Source organism: Pempheris klunzingeri, chromosome 20, assembly GCF_042242105.1.
Source record: "Pempheris klunzingeri isolate RE-2024b chromosome 20, fPemKlu1.hap1, whole genome shotgun sequence".
In the NCBI taxonomy this organism is placed as follows: domain Eukaryota; kingdom Metazoa; phylum Chordata; class Actinopteri; order Acropomatiformes; family Pempheridae; genus Pempheris; species Pempheris klunzingeri.
Window position 1 is genome coordinate 14,871,030 of NC_092031.1, and position 18,390 is coordinate 14,889,419.

An 18,390-nucleotide genomic window follows, 5' to 3' on the forward strand; every position below is an offset into this window, starting at 1 on the left:
AGAACAAGGCACTAAATTGCTGTAGGCTCATGTCTCTATTGATTCATTTATTGACGTTACTCTGGTGTGGCAATACAAGTACTTTGCAAACTCAGATAAACACAAAGTGATTCCTGCAGCAGTTACACTAATGTAATGGTGGGATGTTACAGGAAATCGCTTAGCAGAGTTGGTAGGTGCTGGGCTGTTTGTCTCTATCTTATTAAACTTGAAAAACTCAGAGGGGTTTCTTTTTACCCCCAAAGTCACAACATGCTGCACTGCTTCATTACTGCGAGGTGAACATGCAGTGTGATCGATCAATTTAATGTCCCCCGTTGAGCTGAATCAGGATTAAGCAAACAACATGTAACAGGTTAATTAGCGAGCTTTGAGTTAAAACAGTGTGTGGGGCCTGTTTTTTACCAGTGAAACTGTCCAGTCCATTTTCACTTTTGAAGACACACAACATTCATGTTACAAAGTAATTCATCAACAATATAACCCTAACCCTAACAATATGCAAATGTTTATACAAGCCTAATACTATATTTAATGAAAATGTAATTATTTCCACTGCCATTAGAGAAGACACTAAGAGGACATGTTCACTGTAAAATACTGAAGGAACCTTGCATTCGTGACAACACTACCAAGGAGCAGAGTGTCGAAAATTAGTGGTGGCTACAATCACTGGAGTAGACTAAGAAAATGAACCAGCTTGAAAGATAATTTCTAATGGCTCAGTGATTTATTGGTTCAACTGTGTATGCCTCAGGTCCTACAGATTAAAGGTCTCCTCCTGTACCTGACAGTACCCTTTACCTTTGTATCACCCTTATTAGCAGCCTTTGTCCACGTTCCTTGATTGGGCCACACCACGTGAAACAGTGATTAATAAATGCCTTCCTCAGCCACTGAAAAACTTATCTAAGGTTTATCTAAGGCTAGATTTCTAGACAGTCACAGTTGATGTGATTATTATAGGACAATCACCCATACAGTGCAAAATATTGATCTCATTCTGTGGCGCATGAGTTACTTTATCTTTACGTAGATAGAGCTTATAGCCTATGACACCCTATTCATTTGTTATCTCCTTGATAGATATTACTATCTGACCACATTAACCTGCAGCAAACAGGGACAGAGAGATCAAAAACAGAAGTAAGCTTCCACAAAGAGATAAATATCCTAGTCATGTTCCCTGGCATGAATCACAGTCTGTTTTTCCATGCAACTAAATTTCACCCTCTCTCTCCCTCTACATCAATCTCCCCCAGCTTTCTCTCTCGTCCTCTCTAGAAAGCGCTAGCATGTCTCTGGGAGGCAGTTTCCTGTTTGTAGACGAAGAAGGGGAGATTTCCTCAGAGCGGCTGCCTGCTGGACACAGTGTTCTGCCTTTGCACAATCGCAGGAACCCAGGGGGCAGCGGAGAGGGCCTTTGCACTCCACACTTTTGCAGACGCAGATACGCAAGCAGGCACAAACTTAATGGACAAAGCAGAGTGCGCTCTCTAGCCCTAATCCAAACGCTGACAGATCACTCGTTCAGAAGGGCATATATATGAGTGCACGAGGGATTAACCCTACCTGTGCATGTGAAAGAGCAAGCCTCTGCTGCACACGGACGCATACAAATGTCTGTTTTCTGCATTACACTCTCTCCGGTTCTAATTTACTGCTGGTGAGGAAATTATGAGTATTCCAGCTGCCCTGTTTCTCCTCGTCTTGACTTTTGGCTGTAGGAACTCTACTATAGCTGATTCTCTGTGTAGACTCTGCTGATAGTGTTACCATCAAATAAACACGGCAGCGACATTGAGGCAACAATCACTGTGTGTGGTGCATTTCTGCCACACACCCTATTTCTGTCAGTATTAACAACTCTCCAATTCTTCTTACCTGTGATTATTGTGATTGTAAGTGTAACCTATCACTGTTTAAAAGTTCTCTAAAACATGACAAAAATAATGTATAATGCTTATTAAAGGTTATCAGAGCCATTTCTTGGAAATGTTTATTCAAAACAATCAGTAAATAGAGCTATATTTTTCCACAACAGGTTGTTAAAATCTTGAGTGATGAGTGAAGTTCTACTCTAACGTGGGAATATTTCACGAATTTTAAAAGCAGAAACTATCATTTATTGTGCTACGCTACAATTGCCCTATTTAAAGATGACACAGCATTGTTTTGTAGCTTTTGTAGCTTTATCTAGTACCATCCAGCACCAGGTGCCCCCGCTGTCCGCCCGGGGTGCCAAACATTGTTGACTCCCATAGCTACACACTAACAACCACAAAATAAGCATGCACCCAAGATGCCACACATCATGAGAGCCGACCTCTCGTGATGAAAACATCCTCTGACATGTCTCGCCCTCCCGTCCACTCAAGGCCAGGCTGAAGCCAGCACTAGTTTAGATACGCAGTTAAAAGAGACACTGTGTGTCATCACAGACATATATACACAGATGCCGCATTAGTCGCTGGATTGTACGTCAACGTTGATTCGCTGCCATATTGGACCAGGCAAAATTGGCCAATAAATGCATACAATGTGGTTTTCTGGATAAAATGCACCATAATGATTTGATTTCAATCAATATATATGTGTGTGTGTGTGTGTGTCATCACACAACATGATTTCACTTAAACACTGCAGAACACATTACTTGGATTTATCCTCTTTTTCAGAGGGTGGATCCATCCTCTCAATAGCTTGCGGAGTGTTTTAGGTTCAGAGGGAGAAACAGGCAGACAGACACTTATCCATCACTTACACACATTAATCTATTTTATATGTTTTAAGTCTGCTGTGCGGTTGAAGCTGGGCGTCTAGTGTTACTCGGGTGGAGGGGCTCTTACTACCACTCTATCAGCGCAAAGTGAAAGTGAACATTGCTGTATGGTGCAGAGTGTATAACAGCTCATCCCAGTCAGTCCCATCTTTTTGCCCTCAGCTGACATCTGAACTCAGACACAAACACACTCAGGATGCCCTGTACTGGGCAGCAAAGGCCTGACCCCTGGCTAGGGACACGCCAACACACTATCATAATTTGGCATCTGTTATTAGCTAATATCTGCTTTGACCACCTCATCAGTGTAAACCCAAGCATATTTTTAAACTGTCAATATTTGCACTGTGGGGACTTTTTCTAGATGTAGCTTGTGCCACATAGCAGGTTTGCATATTTTACATAGCAAACTCAATTACCATAAAGTAGACATATCTGAAACCGTATCAGCAGGAGTTACACGAAGGCTCTTGCACAAAATACATACAGGTATCATCTGATAGTGTGGGAAGCACCAAGATATCCACACTGGCTTCAAAAATATATATTCTGTATGTATCGTGCATCCCTACCCTTGGCCACATGACCTTATAGTGAAAGAAAGTAACTGACCCAAAGGAGGAAGAGTGACTGAGAAAAATGCACCATCATGGGGCTCCTTGCTGCTGTTTACTTCCCATGTAGATGGGCCTAACACTGCAGATGGCTGATTCAGTGTTTTGGGGAGGACATCTGGTTGGGTTCAGACAGCAGTGAGGACGCTTGCACACATCAAGGAAAGCAAGTGTCATGTCCTGAAGCTTGGTTGTCAGCCATTAAAAGCAAATGATTCATTCATGAAAGACTGTCCTCCATAACAACACAGCTAACAGATTAGGTTTTTTGTGTGTTAGTTCCTCTGTTTTCACAACATTTCACTGCCTGTGGCTGCAAAAGGCAAGTTGGGAGGAGAGTGAGAAGTTAAGTTATATTAACAAGTCTGGTCAGACAGACCAGGAGAAAGTGTGTTTGCTGATGAACTTTAAAACAGTAAACACTCAGCTTCAATACTTGCCTGCCAACTGTTTGATTGGCGAGCTGTTTCATCCGATTGAACTGCTTCTTCATTTTCGGTCCCTTGCCAGTCCGTCCTTCCGAAGTTACGCTTCAAAGCCGGGCTTTGGTTTCTCATGAAGTTCACAGGGCCTCTCCCCGTCTTAATTTTCCACGCTGTCGCTATGACAGGGAAAGACAAGCGAGAGCCATTGAGCCCAAAGCCAATTAAAAATAGTTTGTAGCCTCGCTAGCCTCTAAGCTAGCCTTTCCCAAGTGGAAATACTAGAGAAAAGTTCCCGCTGGGGGCGACGGCATCATCCGCGAACCTCCTTTTTTGTGTGTTTCCGTACATTAAAGTCCTGAAGTAAGCCGTGACTAACTTTCACCGGCTTCTCATGGCTCTCCTCGGCGGCTGTCTTCACCGTTAGCCGACGAGCTAACGTTACCGAGCGGGATAATCCGTCGGCCGCTTTTCCCCCACTGCGGAGCGGAGAGCCGAGTGAACAGCAGCAGCTCACCTCCGCCACTGCCAGCACACAGACAGACAGAGGGAGGGAGAGAGGGAGGAGAGAGTAGGGAGGAGAGAGGGAGGAGAGAGGGCAGGAAGTAACGTTAGTGCACCGCAGCAGCAGCATCTGCCTCACAGCACCACCTCCCTCTGACACCAGAGACCCACTGGAGCTCTGCAGTGATGCAGTGAAGAAAACCTCTTTAATACAAGGAAAAGCACCATAGTTAGAAATACTTCACATTAGGAATCACGCATTCATCATTTTTCCTTCAACTCTAGCGTAGTTTATGTTTTATTGGTTTTAGATTTTTCCAAAGTGCCCCCCACTATCAGATAATGAGCACAGTAAAACATTTTTTTCCATTGACACTGCAATTCCTAATCTGTTTCAAACTATTATCTAAGTGGGTGCACAATAGTTTAGAACTGCCTGACATTGTGAGAGTAATTGTTTGCACACTATACTGCCAGTGTGTGTACTTGTATACACTTATATATTCACCATAATACCCCAATTTGGTTTGAATAAGGAAAATAATAATAACTTTTTGTTATGAATTCTTTTTGTTATGATTCCGACACACACATATAAGTTGGCTGATGAAGCAGTGTGATGGTCAGGATCTTGCAGAAAAGCTTTTAGGGAATAAAGAACGCAATGAAAAGATAATATGATTTTGTAACATTGAGTGATTGCAGACATTTCAGTCTGTCCAAGTTTACGTTTGGCTGATGACAATGAAACTCCACATCCTGTGAAGGCTGTGCATACCTTTAAACACAACAGATGAAAAGACATTTTACCATCTCCAATCCACTTGGTATATCGCAAGTGTTTCCTTTGCAATCTGTCCCCCTGGTTTGCTGATGCAAAGGAGCATTATTATCAGATGAGATGTGCGGATGTTATGTAGAGTAACAAATAGCTTGACACTTCATGGACACTTTTCATTTTTACGGTTTCCCCCCCAAGGGGGTTGTCACATATTTAGATTTCTCTCACAAGTGGGACAGATCTTTCTCTTTCATGTGACTCTCTGCATGCTGCATCGGGTCCTCTGAGGAATTCAGACTCACTCCTCAGGTGCCACAAAGAAATTTTTAATTATCTGAGTGAGATGAGGCGTCTGCAACGAGGACAGCTTTGTAGTGGGAGGATTTCCCCACACTGTGTTGGAGGAAATGTGTCAGAGAAGCTGTGGATTCCGTATTTCACCTGGGAATTGATGGACGTCCTGTCACTGTTCAGCACATTTCTGATGTTTCCCCCCTCTGTAAACCTCTGTAAGTCCCTTTCAATAAGGAGCTTCTTTCACTGATTTAGTTCATTTCTGTGTTTTCAGCAGAATCACTTTACCTCCACATTAAATTCTGTCTCTACTTTGGCAGGTTTAATGACATTTTTTCTTCTAAACGGGTCTATTTCATGACCAGCGTAATCACAACAATGTGCACCGCAGACATGAGTAGAAGAGATGAAATAGCCTTTAAGTCAAAACATGCATTTTTCTATGAAGTGATGCTTTTAATCTGAAAAACACTAACCGGACGTGTCATCTGGTCGGAATTGTCGGTACATTGCTAGCTCCGCGCAACTTGTTTTTAGCCAGCAAAATATTATTCCCTCGTTGAAAACTACTTATTTCCACCCAAGTTGGAGTTTGTTCATTATACATAAGTACTTGAGCCACCCGACTATGCTCACGGTTTCATTGTTCTTCCTCCCTGCTTTGTTAAATCAGCCCACCTGTCAAATTGAGCTAGCTAGTTAGCTTGCTGTAGCTAGCCAGCTTCAAGCAGGTGGACGAGGTGTTGCAGCTTTTATGTCCACAACATAACGTCGGGACGAGGATCATCAATGGCAGCTCGGCAACCCTTCACAGACACGGATACTGCCGATGAAGCGGTGAGGGCGACCTGTGACGATGCCACCACATGCAAAAGGTAAGAGCAGGACATGCAGCAGCCAAACTCATCGTTTAACGTTAAATTCATGTGGTTTTAATTGCATCGCGTGACGGTGCAAGTAAGGTGAAGGAGTTATAGCATGTCAAAGGTCATGCTGCATGAACAAATTAACCTACTACTTTAATGTTATAGCTGCAAGTAATGAAGTAACGTTAGCCAAGATCAAATGCAAGAATTCATCTCAGTTATTACTTACTAATTATGCCCAATAACACAGAGAAATCTCCAGAGTTCCTAAAAGCTAATTGTTGTTTTGATCCTCAGCTAGAAACAATTGAAATAAGGCACTATAACAAAACAATATACAACAATACTCAGAGCAACATGGGTATTCCATGAATAACAGCATTTTTCCTTTTAGCCCTGTTTTCCTCACTAGCCACACACAATGACCCTCCACAGTTTCATAGTGGGCAGGTAGTGTCCACTTTGCTGCCCATGGTTTATTAAGGACCAGTTTGTGAGACATGTATGGATCCGACCACACAGTTATGGATCAGCAAAACCAAAACTGTACAGATCTATAGAGCAGGGTCTTGATTCTTTGTGCAAACAGCATTATTAGCAGCCTTTTTGCACTGATGCATGTCACCAAATCAAACGTGTGATTGTACACCAGGTTTGCTACCAGTAAAAGCTACTGGAAAGACCCCTACATCCAGTATTTCGCAAGATCTGTAGGGGAGCGAAAAGCACCAGAAATCAATAGGGGTAAGTAATGCAGTCTCTACTTTTGCTGTAGTCAAGTCATAGCACCAAGAATACATGTAATGAACATAGCCTGCACCTTATTGTAGAGTTGACAGAATGTGTGCACTGCATAGAGTAATGATGATTTTATAACTAGCTATCAACACTTCACTAACCACGATGTGGTTAGTGAGGATTTGTGAGCAGTAAACCATCCCACTCACACATTTTTAGTGTTTACAAAGTCTTATACAGGCCTCCATATTTGGGATCTATAATTGTTTTTTTTGTATTTTAAATGCTTCATTGTAAAGCCATTTTGTGAAGTCTGGTCTGAAGAATGTCTTTTTGTATGTGACGTAGCCCAGGCGTGTGTTTGATTTGCTTATTATACTGTGTGCTTATCTCATTCGACAGGTTACTATGCCCGTGTTCAAGGAGTTAACCATCTCCTTGACGCATTTATAAGGAAAGCAGAGTGTGACTGTCAAGTTATCAACGTGGGTGCTGGACTGGACACCACATTTTGGAGACTAAAGGTTTGTAGCATTGCAACTGTCTGCTAGCACTCTGGTCTAATGTGGCTTTTGATCCTGTCTGATCTGACTTGGCTGTGTGTGTGTGTGTGTGTGTGTGTGTGTGTGTGTGTGTGTGTGTGTGTGTGTGCGTGTGTGTGTGTTACAGGATGAAAACCTCATGCCACGGAAGTTCTTTGAAGTTGACTTTCCAACCGTTGTGGCCAGGAAAATACACAATATCAAGTAAGACAATCATGCTATTATTGTATTTATTATAACTATTATTAGCATTATTATTATCTATATTTATCCCCTATACCGAGTGCCATGCAAAAACTCTAGCAGCCACATGCCTCCCTTAAAGATAAGAAGATCTGCTTCTTGTGTTTTTTTTTATATGTGTGTGTGTGTGTGTGTGTGTGTGTGTGTGTGTATGGTGATTGATTTTTTTATTTTCCTTCTCTGGCTTTGGTGTTTCAATGTGGTGTCTAGACCTGTAGAGGGAGACAGAGGTCTTTTTTAACAGAAGTAACATCTCTACACTTACAGCTGTTGTACAAAAGAATTGAAGGACCAATGGCAGTGTATTTATGACATATGTTATCAAAACATGTACGTTAGGGTGGTTATTATATGTGTATTATATATAGATAACAACTACCAGTATTCAGATTAATCTCTTTATAAGTGCCGTTCAGTCATGAATATCAAATATACTGCAGTAAGTGCAATATTGTCACAACTACTAAAGTGGAACCTAAGCTAAAAAAAAATACAGTAAAATGTAAAAAGGCAGGTATAATATGAAATATGTATAATGTGTAAGAAATTCATTATATAGCATGCAAAATGCCTAATGCCTGTAGCTTTAGGTTTATTGTTGGCAGGTAGTTTTGGTTATGAATTGTAATGATGTTTGTGACTTCGACTAGGACAAAACCGCCTCTGTCCAAACCCCTCATCGAAACACACTCAACAGACTCCTTACTACTAGGTAACGAACAAAAGTCACAACCATTACATGACATGTTTATGCTGCGCTTGTCAGAAAATGTGCCTTACATTGTGTGTTTGTTTGCTAAGATGCCCACAGCCTCGACTCAGACCGTTACTGTATCATCGGGGCAGACCTCAGAGACATCTCTAATTTGGATGAAAAACTGAAGAAGTTCCAGCTTAATCCAGAGTATGTGAACATATATATATATATTTTTTTTTTTGAAACGGTGTAATAAGACGTTTGTGCTGCTCTCCGTCACTTGTCATTTGTTTTCCCAGCATGTCTCACAAAGTCCAAGAATTAAAGCTTATCTCTGTGTTTTCTCACTGTGAGTAAGTAAGATAACAGAATCACTCTAGAGAGTGCCTGTATGGCTGTAATGCAGATGTAATGTCTGGCCTCTACAGCCTCATTTGAAAGGATACCCCACCTACAAAGTATGTTTTCACTATTAAACACTCAACCTCCTGTGCAGCTGTATGCTCAGTATGTTGAAAACACTCATAATTTCACTAAAATCTTGCTAAATATGCTGATTCAAAGAGGGTGGGAGCATGGCATGTAAGCAGTGCCTTTAACCAAATTTTTAGAGAGTTTTCAGGAAAGGTTTGATAATTTGTGAAACTGTCACTATTGTAAGTGACTTTTTTTATTTAGTTCTTTGTGAAGGGCTACCATTTTATCACTTCATTGTTTTATAGTAGGATGTTGGATGGCACAGACATCCTTTTTTGTAAAATAGGATGTTTTCTATGGCAGCATAGCTCAGGCTGGAAGCCTCCCTCACCTCTGCTCATACCTCTCATATTACCTTTATTTATCCAGGGAAGTTTGACAAAGAGCAAGGCTCTCTTTTATAGAAGGCTGCCGGGTGTGAATGTTTTTCTTTCTTTTTTTTTTGTATAGTTTTTATTGTTTAAGAGGGAGGTTCATTACTTTGTTTCAGCTTATCTGCCCACACTAAAGGTTGGACAGAAGTGTGTGTAATATTCTTCAGTGAAGATAATAGATACCGTTATGTAAGTGGTTTTAAGATCATAGAGTATGAAGATAAGAGTCCAGAGAGAAGCAAATTGTCAGTGTAATGGTAGTTTATTTTTCTGCCTCTCCTGATCACCAAGGGTGTTTTGCTTGTCTGCTTCTTAGTTCATCAGCAAAATGTCTCAAAAACTTCCAGTGAAGTGATGGGCTTGTTGTGTATCCAAGACCTTTTCAATATTGCAAGATTTTTGAGCAGTTTCACAATTCGCTAAATCTGTTTACTTTGATGCAAACCTGGACCCAGATAACAGAAATGATAAAATAACAGATTTATATGAATATATTAAAATATTAAAATAACAGATGTCCCATTGTCTCTCCCAGATTACCCACATTGCTGCTGTCAGAGTGTGTGCTGGTGTACATGACGCCCTCCCAGTCCTCCAATCTAGCTCACTGGGCAGCAGAAACCTTCCACACTGCCATGTTCATCAATTACGAACAGGTAAACAAAACAAATGACTTCTTCCTGATACATCAGAGGAACTCGGCTTCTGTTATCTGTGTCACGACTTTAGCAAGTATCTGGATGTTATAATCATATACTGTAAAAGCACTTTTCTGTGGTGGATTATAGATGTAAATACACAATAATTAGAAATTAAAGGGATAGTTTGGATCTTTTGAAGCGAGGTTATGCGCAGTATGTATCCCTCGTTAGTGTATCATTTACAGTAGATGGTGGTCAGCAAGGAAGGGGCAGCAGAAACATGTCATTTAACCACTTCAGAAAAGACCTAAATAAATCATTATCAGTTTAAGTGTACGCTATATTAATATTCACTCCTTTATCTTGCTGTCAGACTGCCCTTTCCAGTGGGTCACTGAAACCATTTAATCCACGTATGCTGTCTTCCAAGCAAACTCCACTGACAAAAAAGTGAATAAGTAACTCGTACAACCCCACTTCAAAAAGTCCAAACTATCCCTTTCAGTACTTGTATTTTTTCCAAATAGTACTCAGTACTCATACTATTATATATTATATGTATCCCTCATCATATATGCAGTTAGTGCATAGAAATAGCCTCAACATACTTGATATGGAAGGAGACATTTGGTTATCTGCTGTGTGAATAGACAGAGGTAGTACATGTGTATCTGAGTTAAGGCATAATAATGTGTTTCTCCAGGTGAACATGAGCGATCGATTTGGCCAGGTGATGATCGAGAACCTGCAGCGTCGCCAGTGCAGCCTGGCAGGGGTGGAGGCCTGCCAGTCTCTGGACTCTCAGGTAACCATCTGTTGCTTGTTGTACTTTTAGTTCTTTGTTTTTTTGATTCTTAAATATTTTAACGTGTGTTGTTTGCAGAAGGAGCGGTTTCTGAAGACAGGCTGGGAGCATGCTGATGCTCTGGACATGATGACCGTCTACAGTATGCTGCCCCAGGATGATGTGGCGAGGTAATGCAGGCTTGACATCACCCAATATCTGCCAAAGTACTGCTGAGTACTCTATTAAATACAGCCAACAAGAGCAACATCTGTCCACATTTCACAGTTTTTTAAGTGGGATATGGTACCTATCTATGCTGCAACCAGACTTCACTGACAAAGACAATAGTTTTACCCTACACGGTCTACCTCTGCCTCCATCGGTTTGTTTGTTTGTGCTCTTGTGTGACTTTTGTGTTTTAAAAAGTTAGTTAGGCTAACTAACGTGTTCAAACAGTCACAGCATCGAGGCTAGCACCTCCTGTGTTCTGTGAGGTAAAATTACTGTTTCTGTTAAAGGAGTCTGGTGGCTTGGAAGAGAGTGACAGCTACAGGCTATTTAGGCTACATGGCTGTTCACATTTTCATCTTTTGTGACTGATCCTTCTTCCTCCAGATGGGCATTTTGTCACCATCTGTTGATAAAGCCCTGTGAGATTAAAGGGCCACTTCACCAATTTTTCCGCATGAAGATCGCTGTACTTGTCACAAGGGGTACTGATTATCTCGTGAAAACAGATGTATAATGTCTTTAGTGGGTGTGAGGGAATTCTGGTGATTTTATCATATTTTATCTCAGCTTTGGCTTGGAGGTGACACGTTTTAAGTAAAAGTCAGAATATTTATAGCTGAATGAAAGACCATAAAAAGACTCAAAGAAATTAACATTCAACAAAATAATTTGTGTAGCATTGCAAGTCATTTCCTGGTCATTTTTGCTCCTCTTTCTCAATATGGAAGATCACATTCTAAATATCTCCTTACTTTTATTTCTTTCAGAATTGAGCGTCTGGAGTTCCTGGACGAGAAGGAGCTGTTGCAACAACTTCTTCAACACTACAGCATCTGCTGGGCCACCAAGGACAAACTCAATCTGGGTAAAGCTCGATTATGTGTAAATGAGTGTGAGCTGTGGTAGATGTAGAAGGAAGTATGAAACTATGACTGCTCAGTTCCAGGATCATCTGTGACCACTTTGGCGCCACGCTGTCCTCTGGTCTATTTACTTTGTGTTACTCACATGTATTTAATTTTTCACATTTCCACCCATCTGCCTTCTCTGAATGTCCTCTGCGGCCATTTACAAGAGCAGGTCATGTTCTGTTTCCTCAGGTCTGTCACAGTTGGGTTTTTGAGCGGGAAAGCTCTCCGCTGTTGGACCTGCTATACACGTTGACACGCCAAAACCAACAACGGGAGAAATTGTGCAAAGGGAGGTAGCGTGAAAAGAGGAAGCCCTCGTTCTCCACCAAGCCCTCGTCTGGGAGCTGTTCCGGCGTGAGAATTCCCCGCATCAGCAGAATGTGACGCCATGAGCATCCTCTTGTAACCCGCTACGTGTTGAAGATAAGAGATGATAAGGTTGAGAGCTGTGAAGAGGTTTGTTGCTATACTGGCACCAACTGAAACATTTGGTTTTGGGTTTGTTTAATTAATTTGCCTACAGGCATATTTTGTCTGAGACAGCGCAGTCACTCAAAATTATTGTTTCAAAATCCGTGTTGCAGATTAGAGAATGTTTGAAGCCAGAACGATTTCAGGTGTCTTATAGTTGTCTTTGTCTGGTTTTTATGTGCCATTTTGATTTTATTTATAATTGTACTTCCTGGACTCATTTTCTTACAAATCATACACGCATGCGACAGAACTAATGTCAAACTGCATGAAATGCAATACATAGAACTACAGCAGCCCATTAAATGTTTTCTATTCTTTTGCTTCAAACAGCAAAGAGGACATGTCAGATTAGTTTGCGGTAGGTTTTATTTGATGAATGCTGGCCAAATGCAGTTGAATAAAAATTAGATTTTGTGTAAGACTGCGTTGCTGTGCTTTTTATGTACTTTGTTATGGACTTATCACGTAGCAAATTATCAGTGGGGTTATCTGCAGTGGGAAGGACAAGCTGAGGAAAGATATCACCATAATAAATTGTATGATTGTGTGTGTTTATTTATATAGTACCTGTTCCAAACAGAGGATTGTGTAGTAAAGCCCTTCATTCAAATTCATAGTTTGATTATGAAGTTTTCCTCCATTATACTGAACTTAATAGTGTTTTTCAGGCTGGTTTTCAGACTCCCAATTTTATTGGTTTGGTTGACTTCCTGCCGCAGCTGGCAAGCAGCTTTTCTTTATGAAATATTTCTGACAACCCGCTGTACATCCACTGCCCTGCACCAAAAGGTAGACCAGTAAAGCTGGTGAACATAAAAAAACATTTAGCAGCTAAAGAGGCAGATTTTTCCCTCAGGAGTTGGTGGAGACCAAAACAGAGCTAAAAGAAGAGAGAATATTGGACTTTGATTAACCTGGTGGCCAGAAATATGCCTGATTTGCCGATTTTAACATAAAAAAACAATGTTTGCACACTCTCTAGATGCATTAAAATGATTTCACAGATAGAAAGCTGAAAGATGTGATTTCAATTCAACAAAGCAAAGCAAGTGCTGCTGTTGTGCTGCGGAGTGATAGGACGCATCTTATCTGTATGTGCGTGTTCTCTGACACTCAATAACACAGTGCTAATAATTTTATGAGCTTTACATGATTGAGTGCCAACAGCCATGGGAGTATAAACAATTGCAGGAAGGTGGGGCGAAAAATGGGGATGTGCGTACGTCCTTTGCTCATCATCCCAGGAATGTGTCATGTACAAAGGTGTGCGTTCATCAGAGCACCGAGTGCACTCTGTGGTCCTCCACTGCAACAAGGATACAAGTCAGCATGTCGGGGGAGGAAACCAAGACAGATGTCTTCACAATATCCGAGATGGGAGAGCAGGCGGCAGAGAAGAACACGAGTCAGACAAACAAGAAGAGATGCCTTTTTGAGCAGTTTGTGCAGCCCTGCCTGGCTGAGCTGTTTGGGACAAGCCTGTTTGTGTTTGTGGGGTGTGCGTCTGTCATTGGGAATCAGGGGACAGGTGGTGTCACCCAGCCTGCTGTGGCACATGGACTGGCTCTGGGAGTGCTGATTATGGTGTTTGGGCAAATCAGGTAAAGACTGATCACATTATATAGTGTTGTGTGTTTTAAACACTTTATATTGTTTGTAGAGCAAAAATCAAAATTGAAGAACTCCTATTTAGGAATTTTCCTTAACATGTGAGTGAGTTTACTGTAATACTGTTCTATTTGATTAGTTAGATTGTACAAATGTCGGATGGATAGGTATCGTTGTTATCAGTTTATAACATCATTTGATGGACTCTGTAAAGCTTTTTTGTTTTTTTTTTTACAGTGGGGGGCACTTTAACCCTGCAGTGTCTCTGAGTGTCTACCTGTGTGGGGGGATGTCGTTGCCTCTCCTGGTGCCTTATATCCTGCTTCAGATGTTGGGAGGGATGACTGGTGCGGGTTTGGCAAAGGTAAGAAAATGTATGGAAGCCCATTGCTGCCAGAAAAAAGATGAAAAGTTAGAAAAGTAGAATACTAAATACTAAAAGTAGAAATACTGATGGTAAGTCAAACTTTTTATCTTGCATGGTCAAAATGATGAGATGATAATGTTAAACATTAGATAATGAATCACTTCTGACCTCATATCTCCTAATTATGACCTAGTAAGAATAGTTTTCTCCTCATTTTAACTTAATCAAACTTTTGGATAATTATCTCAAACTTTTTGATCGCAAATTAAAAATCTTGACTTAGTAATTCAAAATGTTGCTTTATTATCCCATGATTTTGACTTAGTAAGTTACCTCATACTATTGGCTTAGTATGTGAACATTTGGACTATTATCTCATTATTGTGCAAATTTTGACTCAACAAAAGAAAACACTCGACAGCTCATGTCTTTGGTATCATTTGATTCTGGTCTTCCTTCCTACCTAACAAAGAAATAGAGAGTGAAAATAAAGTTCATCATGCACTCAATGACATTTGCTCAATTTGTTCCACTTTCAGGCGTTGTTCCCCTCTAATATTTATGCTGCTTCCCTTGGAGGCGCCTTTGCAGTGGAGCCCAGTGAGCTGGGTCAGACCACTCTGGCAGAGATGATAATGACCGTGTTCCTCACCACGGTGGTGTGCATGGGGGCCGTCAACAGCCAAACCCGCTCACCATCGGCTCCGTTCTGCATCGGCCTCACTGTGACGGCCAACATATTTGCTGGGTAAGAGCCTCGGCAGGGAAGTCGGCCCCAACATCACACTGAATCACACACAAGAAAGTCTGTGAAAAAAATGATTCATATTGAGTTTAGTTATGTGTTGAGTTTTATTTTAATGGCGCAGTTCTCATTCCTCTGAAAATCAATCAACCCGACTATTTAAAATAACTGTAACAGAACATTCTCCATTTCACAAACCAGCCCACAGTATTTAATCATATCCTGGAGAGTGTTAGTGTTTTATATTTTATATTATTACATAAAAGCCTAAATGCTCAAAACTACCAAACTGAAAATTTGGTGGGGAAATACTTTGTCCTTTTACTGTTTTTGGCCTCTACATTCTTAAATGTAGCATACAAACCTCAAAATGCTGAACCCCCAGACTGCCATTAAAAAGATAGGCAGGAAATGACCACTGCGTCGTAAATGAGCCCTGACAACAACTGTCCTCCCCACTTGTATTTATTATCAGCTGTCAGACAGACGACAGGGTCCTTTATTGGTTTTTACCTTGATAGATCAGTTTAATGTTTAATATCTGTCAAGGGACGATTGTGATTTTAATCTTCAAAATAACTACAAATCATAGTTGTCAGATAAATGTCCTGAAGGAAAAAGTACAATAATTGTAGTGAAGTTGTTACATAAAATGAAAAAAATCCAGTATCCAGTAATAGTATTCAGGGGTAGGAGACAGGGAAGGATCATTATTGTCAGTTACACTTTTGTCAGTGTGTCACAAATAGTCTAATTAAAATGGGGCCGAATCAAATCCTGGACAGAGGTTGAGCTTTCTTCGTGCATTACAACCACAATGCAGCTTTGTCATGTCTCTATCTTGTATATTTTGGATGTCTGTTGCTGAGACGGTAAGTGCTGCTTCCAAGATGAGAAGCACAGAAGCACCGTTGAGCTGCATCTCTCTGGTCAGCAGCTGCGTTACAGTGTTGGTTTGTGCTGGCTGTTGTTTCAGAGGGATGGTGTCTGGAGCCTGTATGAACCCGGCCCGAGCCTTTGGTCCCGCAGTGGTTGCCAACCACTGGAACCATCACTGGATCTACTGGGTTGGACCCACTTGTGGTGCACTGCTCACTGTCAGCTTCATCAGGTACGGCTCAGAGGACAGAGGTAGTTAAAAGTCCCATTGGAGGTCCTACCAGAGCAGGTTTACATGGTTTCATGTTCAGAAACACATTATTTTTCTCATAGCAGACTCGGCTGCTGCAGCTGTTTTCAGCCTCAGTCTGAACAGAACAGTCCATGTGCTCTGTTCTTGCCTTTGACATCTTCGTTTGACCATGAGCTAGCATCAGCAAGGAAAAAACACTGGCTAAAGGAGGTCACATGTTCAACAGATCCCCTTGTGACATCATGAGGGAGCCAAATCTAAACAGAGCATTTTTACTCACATTTAGTAAAAGATGGAGCGAGAAAAAGAGAGAAGATGCTATTTTCTCATAGTTTGAGGGTTTCTAGACATATCAGGGACACGAATTTGTGTTGAAAAAGACATTAAAAAGTGGATTTTGCATAATATGGGCCCTTTAAGATGTACAGCAATAAATGCCCGTTCTTTTTGTCCAGAGACCGCACATTTCAATTTTTAAGGCCTAGTGGAGCTTTTGACCACTAGTGGTGTTGTGGGGAATTGCTTTTTACGTGTGGGTTTCCATTTTGTTGTTATAATGAAAGTATAAGCACATGGATATCTCTATTCACATCCTGCCAGTGGTTTCACACTATCCCACAGGACGACAGTTGATGGCAGTAATCTGCCAACGAAGACGTTCACAGTTTTATGACCTCATTGATACACATAAAGCACAATGCTGAGAAGACCTGAACTTTTGTTTAATGACGAGACAACTCCAGGGGGTACCTTTAATTAGGAATTTGCAGCTTAAATCAACCAAATCAAACAGTATTTCTGGTATATTTTTGGTAATTTGTGGTACCCACCCTGACATTGAATTTAATCGAAGTTCAGGTTAATAATATATTCAGCAGTGGAAGACATAATCTGACTGGTTGAGTAAAATCTAAATGCAGGTATCCAAAGAAGCAAAAAAATTTCCAGCAGCAAAGTTGTCATAATATAAGTGAAGAATACAAAATGACAACAGCGACTTCTTTTTCGGTTGATACGCCACACATGATGCCGACAGGTGAGCAAACCCGAAGGTTGCATTGCTAAATAGACTGTTCCTAGTAAGGAGTTTAGTATTAACAGTAGCAGCCTCCCTCCTGCTTTTCCACTGGACTTCAGTCTGACCTGAAACAGAGCCAGAGAACTGTGCTCCCGTCGCTCCATCCAATCAGCTTTAGCTTTATTACAGTCTGACTTACCGCCTACTTGGCTGTCTTAGTTCAGTCAAGCTGTTACTAACTATCATACATGATTATTAATCATGGACGGATCATGAGACATAAGGCCCTCTTTGTCTCTTTGCAGCCGTTTTGAGTCTGTGTAGTTGTGTCACATCTCTTTGTAGCCATTTGCCTCTTTGCATCTCTTTGTGATTTGTAGTCCTGTTATGTCTCTTTGTAGTCATTTTGTATTTTTTTCTTGTTGTTTTGCATCTTTAAGATATTCCTTTATTAGTTCCATGGCGGGAAGATTCACAGTGTTACAGCAGCAAGTAAGCAAAAGTAAAAGAACAGCAGAAATAAAACTTCAATAGAACAGAATAGAATAGAATAGTGGACAGAGATATGCACTTAAAAAGTATGTACAATATACTATGTATACTCTATACTATACTCTATACTTTGTCTTGCTTGAATTGTAAATACTTTTTTTACTTGGTTGTTTTGTGCAGTTTAGCCAAATGTGCCCAATGAGCCTTTTCAGTAATCCATCCATGTTCTTAACACTCATACGCTGCTGTGAATGACCACTGATGACCAGGTGACTGACTGCAGCGTCCTTCTTTTGCAGGTTGCTGTTCGGTGACCAGAAGACTCGAGTTATGTTCACGTGAATGTGCAAGATGAGACTTGACGACGGCCTTTCCATTTGGGTGCTCGTGGATTACTCATCAATTTGTCTGCTATTTAAATCTATCAGCAAAATGTGTGCAAATATATTTGTCCTTGAACCAGCTACGATTGTCGACAGGTTGTCAATGGGATTCTTGTATTTCAAGATTAAATAAAGCGCTTGATGACATGATCACGACCTGATAACTCCTTCTTGAACTTAACGTTTGATGACTGCTGGAAAAAGGCCAGACATTTGATAATAAATTCCATACATACACTTTCTGTTATCTATTAACAGTGTTTTGTT

General features: G+C 40.9%; 2 protein-coding genes across 2 annotated transcripts; both read left to right on the top strand.

Annotated features, from left to right (window-relative positions):
• The first annotated feature begins 5,898 nt into the window (after positions 1–5,898).
• Positions 5,899–12,924, top strand: lcmt1 (leucine carboxyl methyltransferase 1). Its single transcript, XM_070851803.1, has 11 exons — positions 5,899–6,272; positions 6,916–7,007; positions 7,404–7,525; positions 7,671–7,747; positions 8,437–8,498; positions 8,588–8,690; positions 9,870–9,990; positions 10,679–10,780; positions 10,859–10,950; positions 11,761–11,858; positions 12,094–12,924. Exons 1-11 carry the CDS (start codon positions 6,187–6,189, stop codon positions 12,114–12,116), a joined length of 978 nt encoding a protein of 325 aa, XP_070707904.1. The 5' UTR covers positions 5,899–6,186; the 3' UTR covers positions 12,117–12,924.
• Positions 12,925–13,664: 740 nt separating this feature from the next.
• aqp8a.1 (aquaporin 8a, tandem duplicate 1) lies at positions 13,665–18,211 on the top strand. The gene is made up of 5 exons (XM_070851415.1): positions 13,665–13,979; positions 14,224–14,350; positions 14,893–15,101; positions 16,075–16,209; positions 18,040–18,211. Exons 1-5 carry the CDS (start codon positions 13,708–13,710, stop codon positions 18,080–18,082), a joined length of 786 nt encoding a protein of 261 aa, XP_070707516.1. The 5' UTR covers positions 13,665–13,707; the 3' UTR covers positions 18,083–18,211.
• Positions 18,212–18,390: the final 179 nt, after the last annotated feature.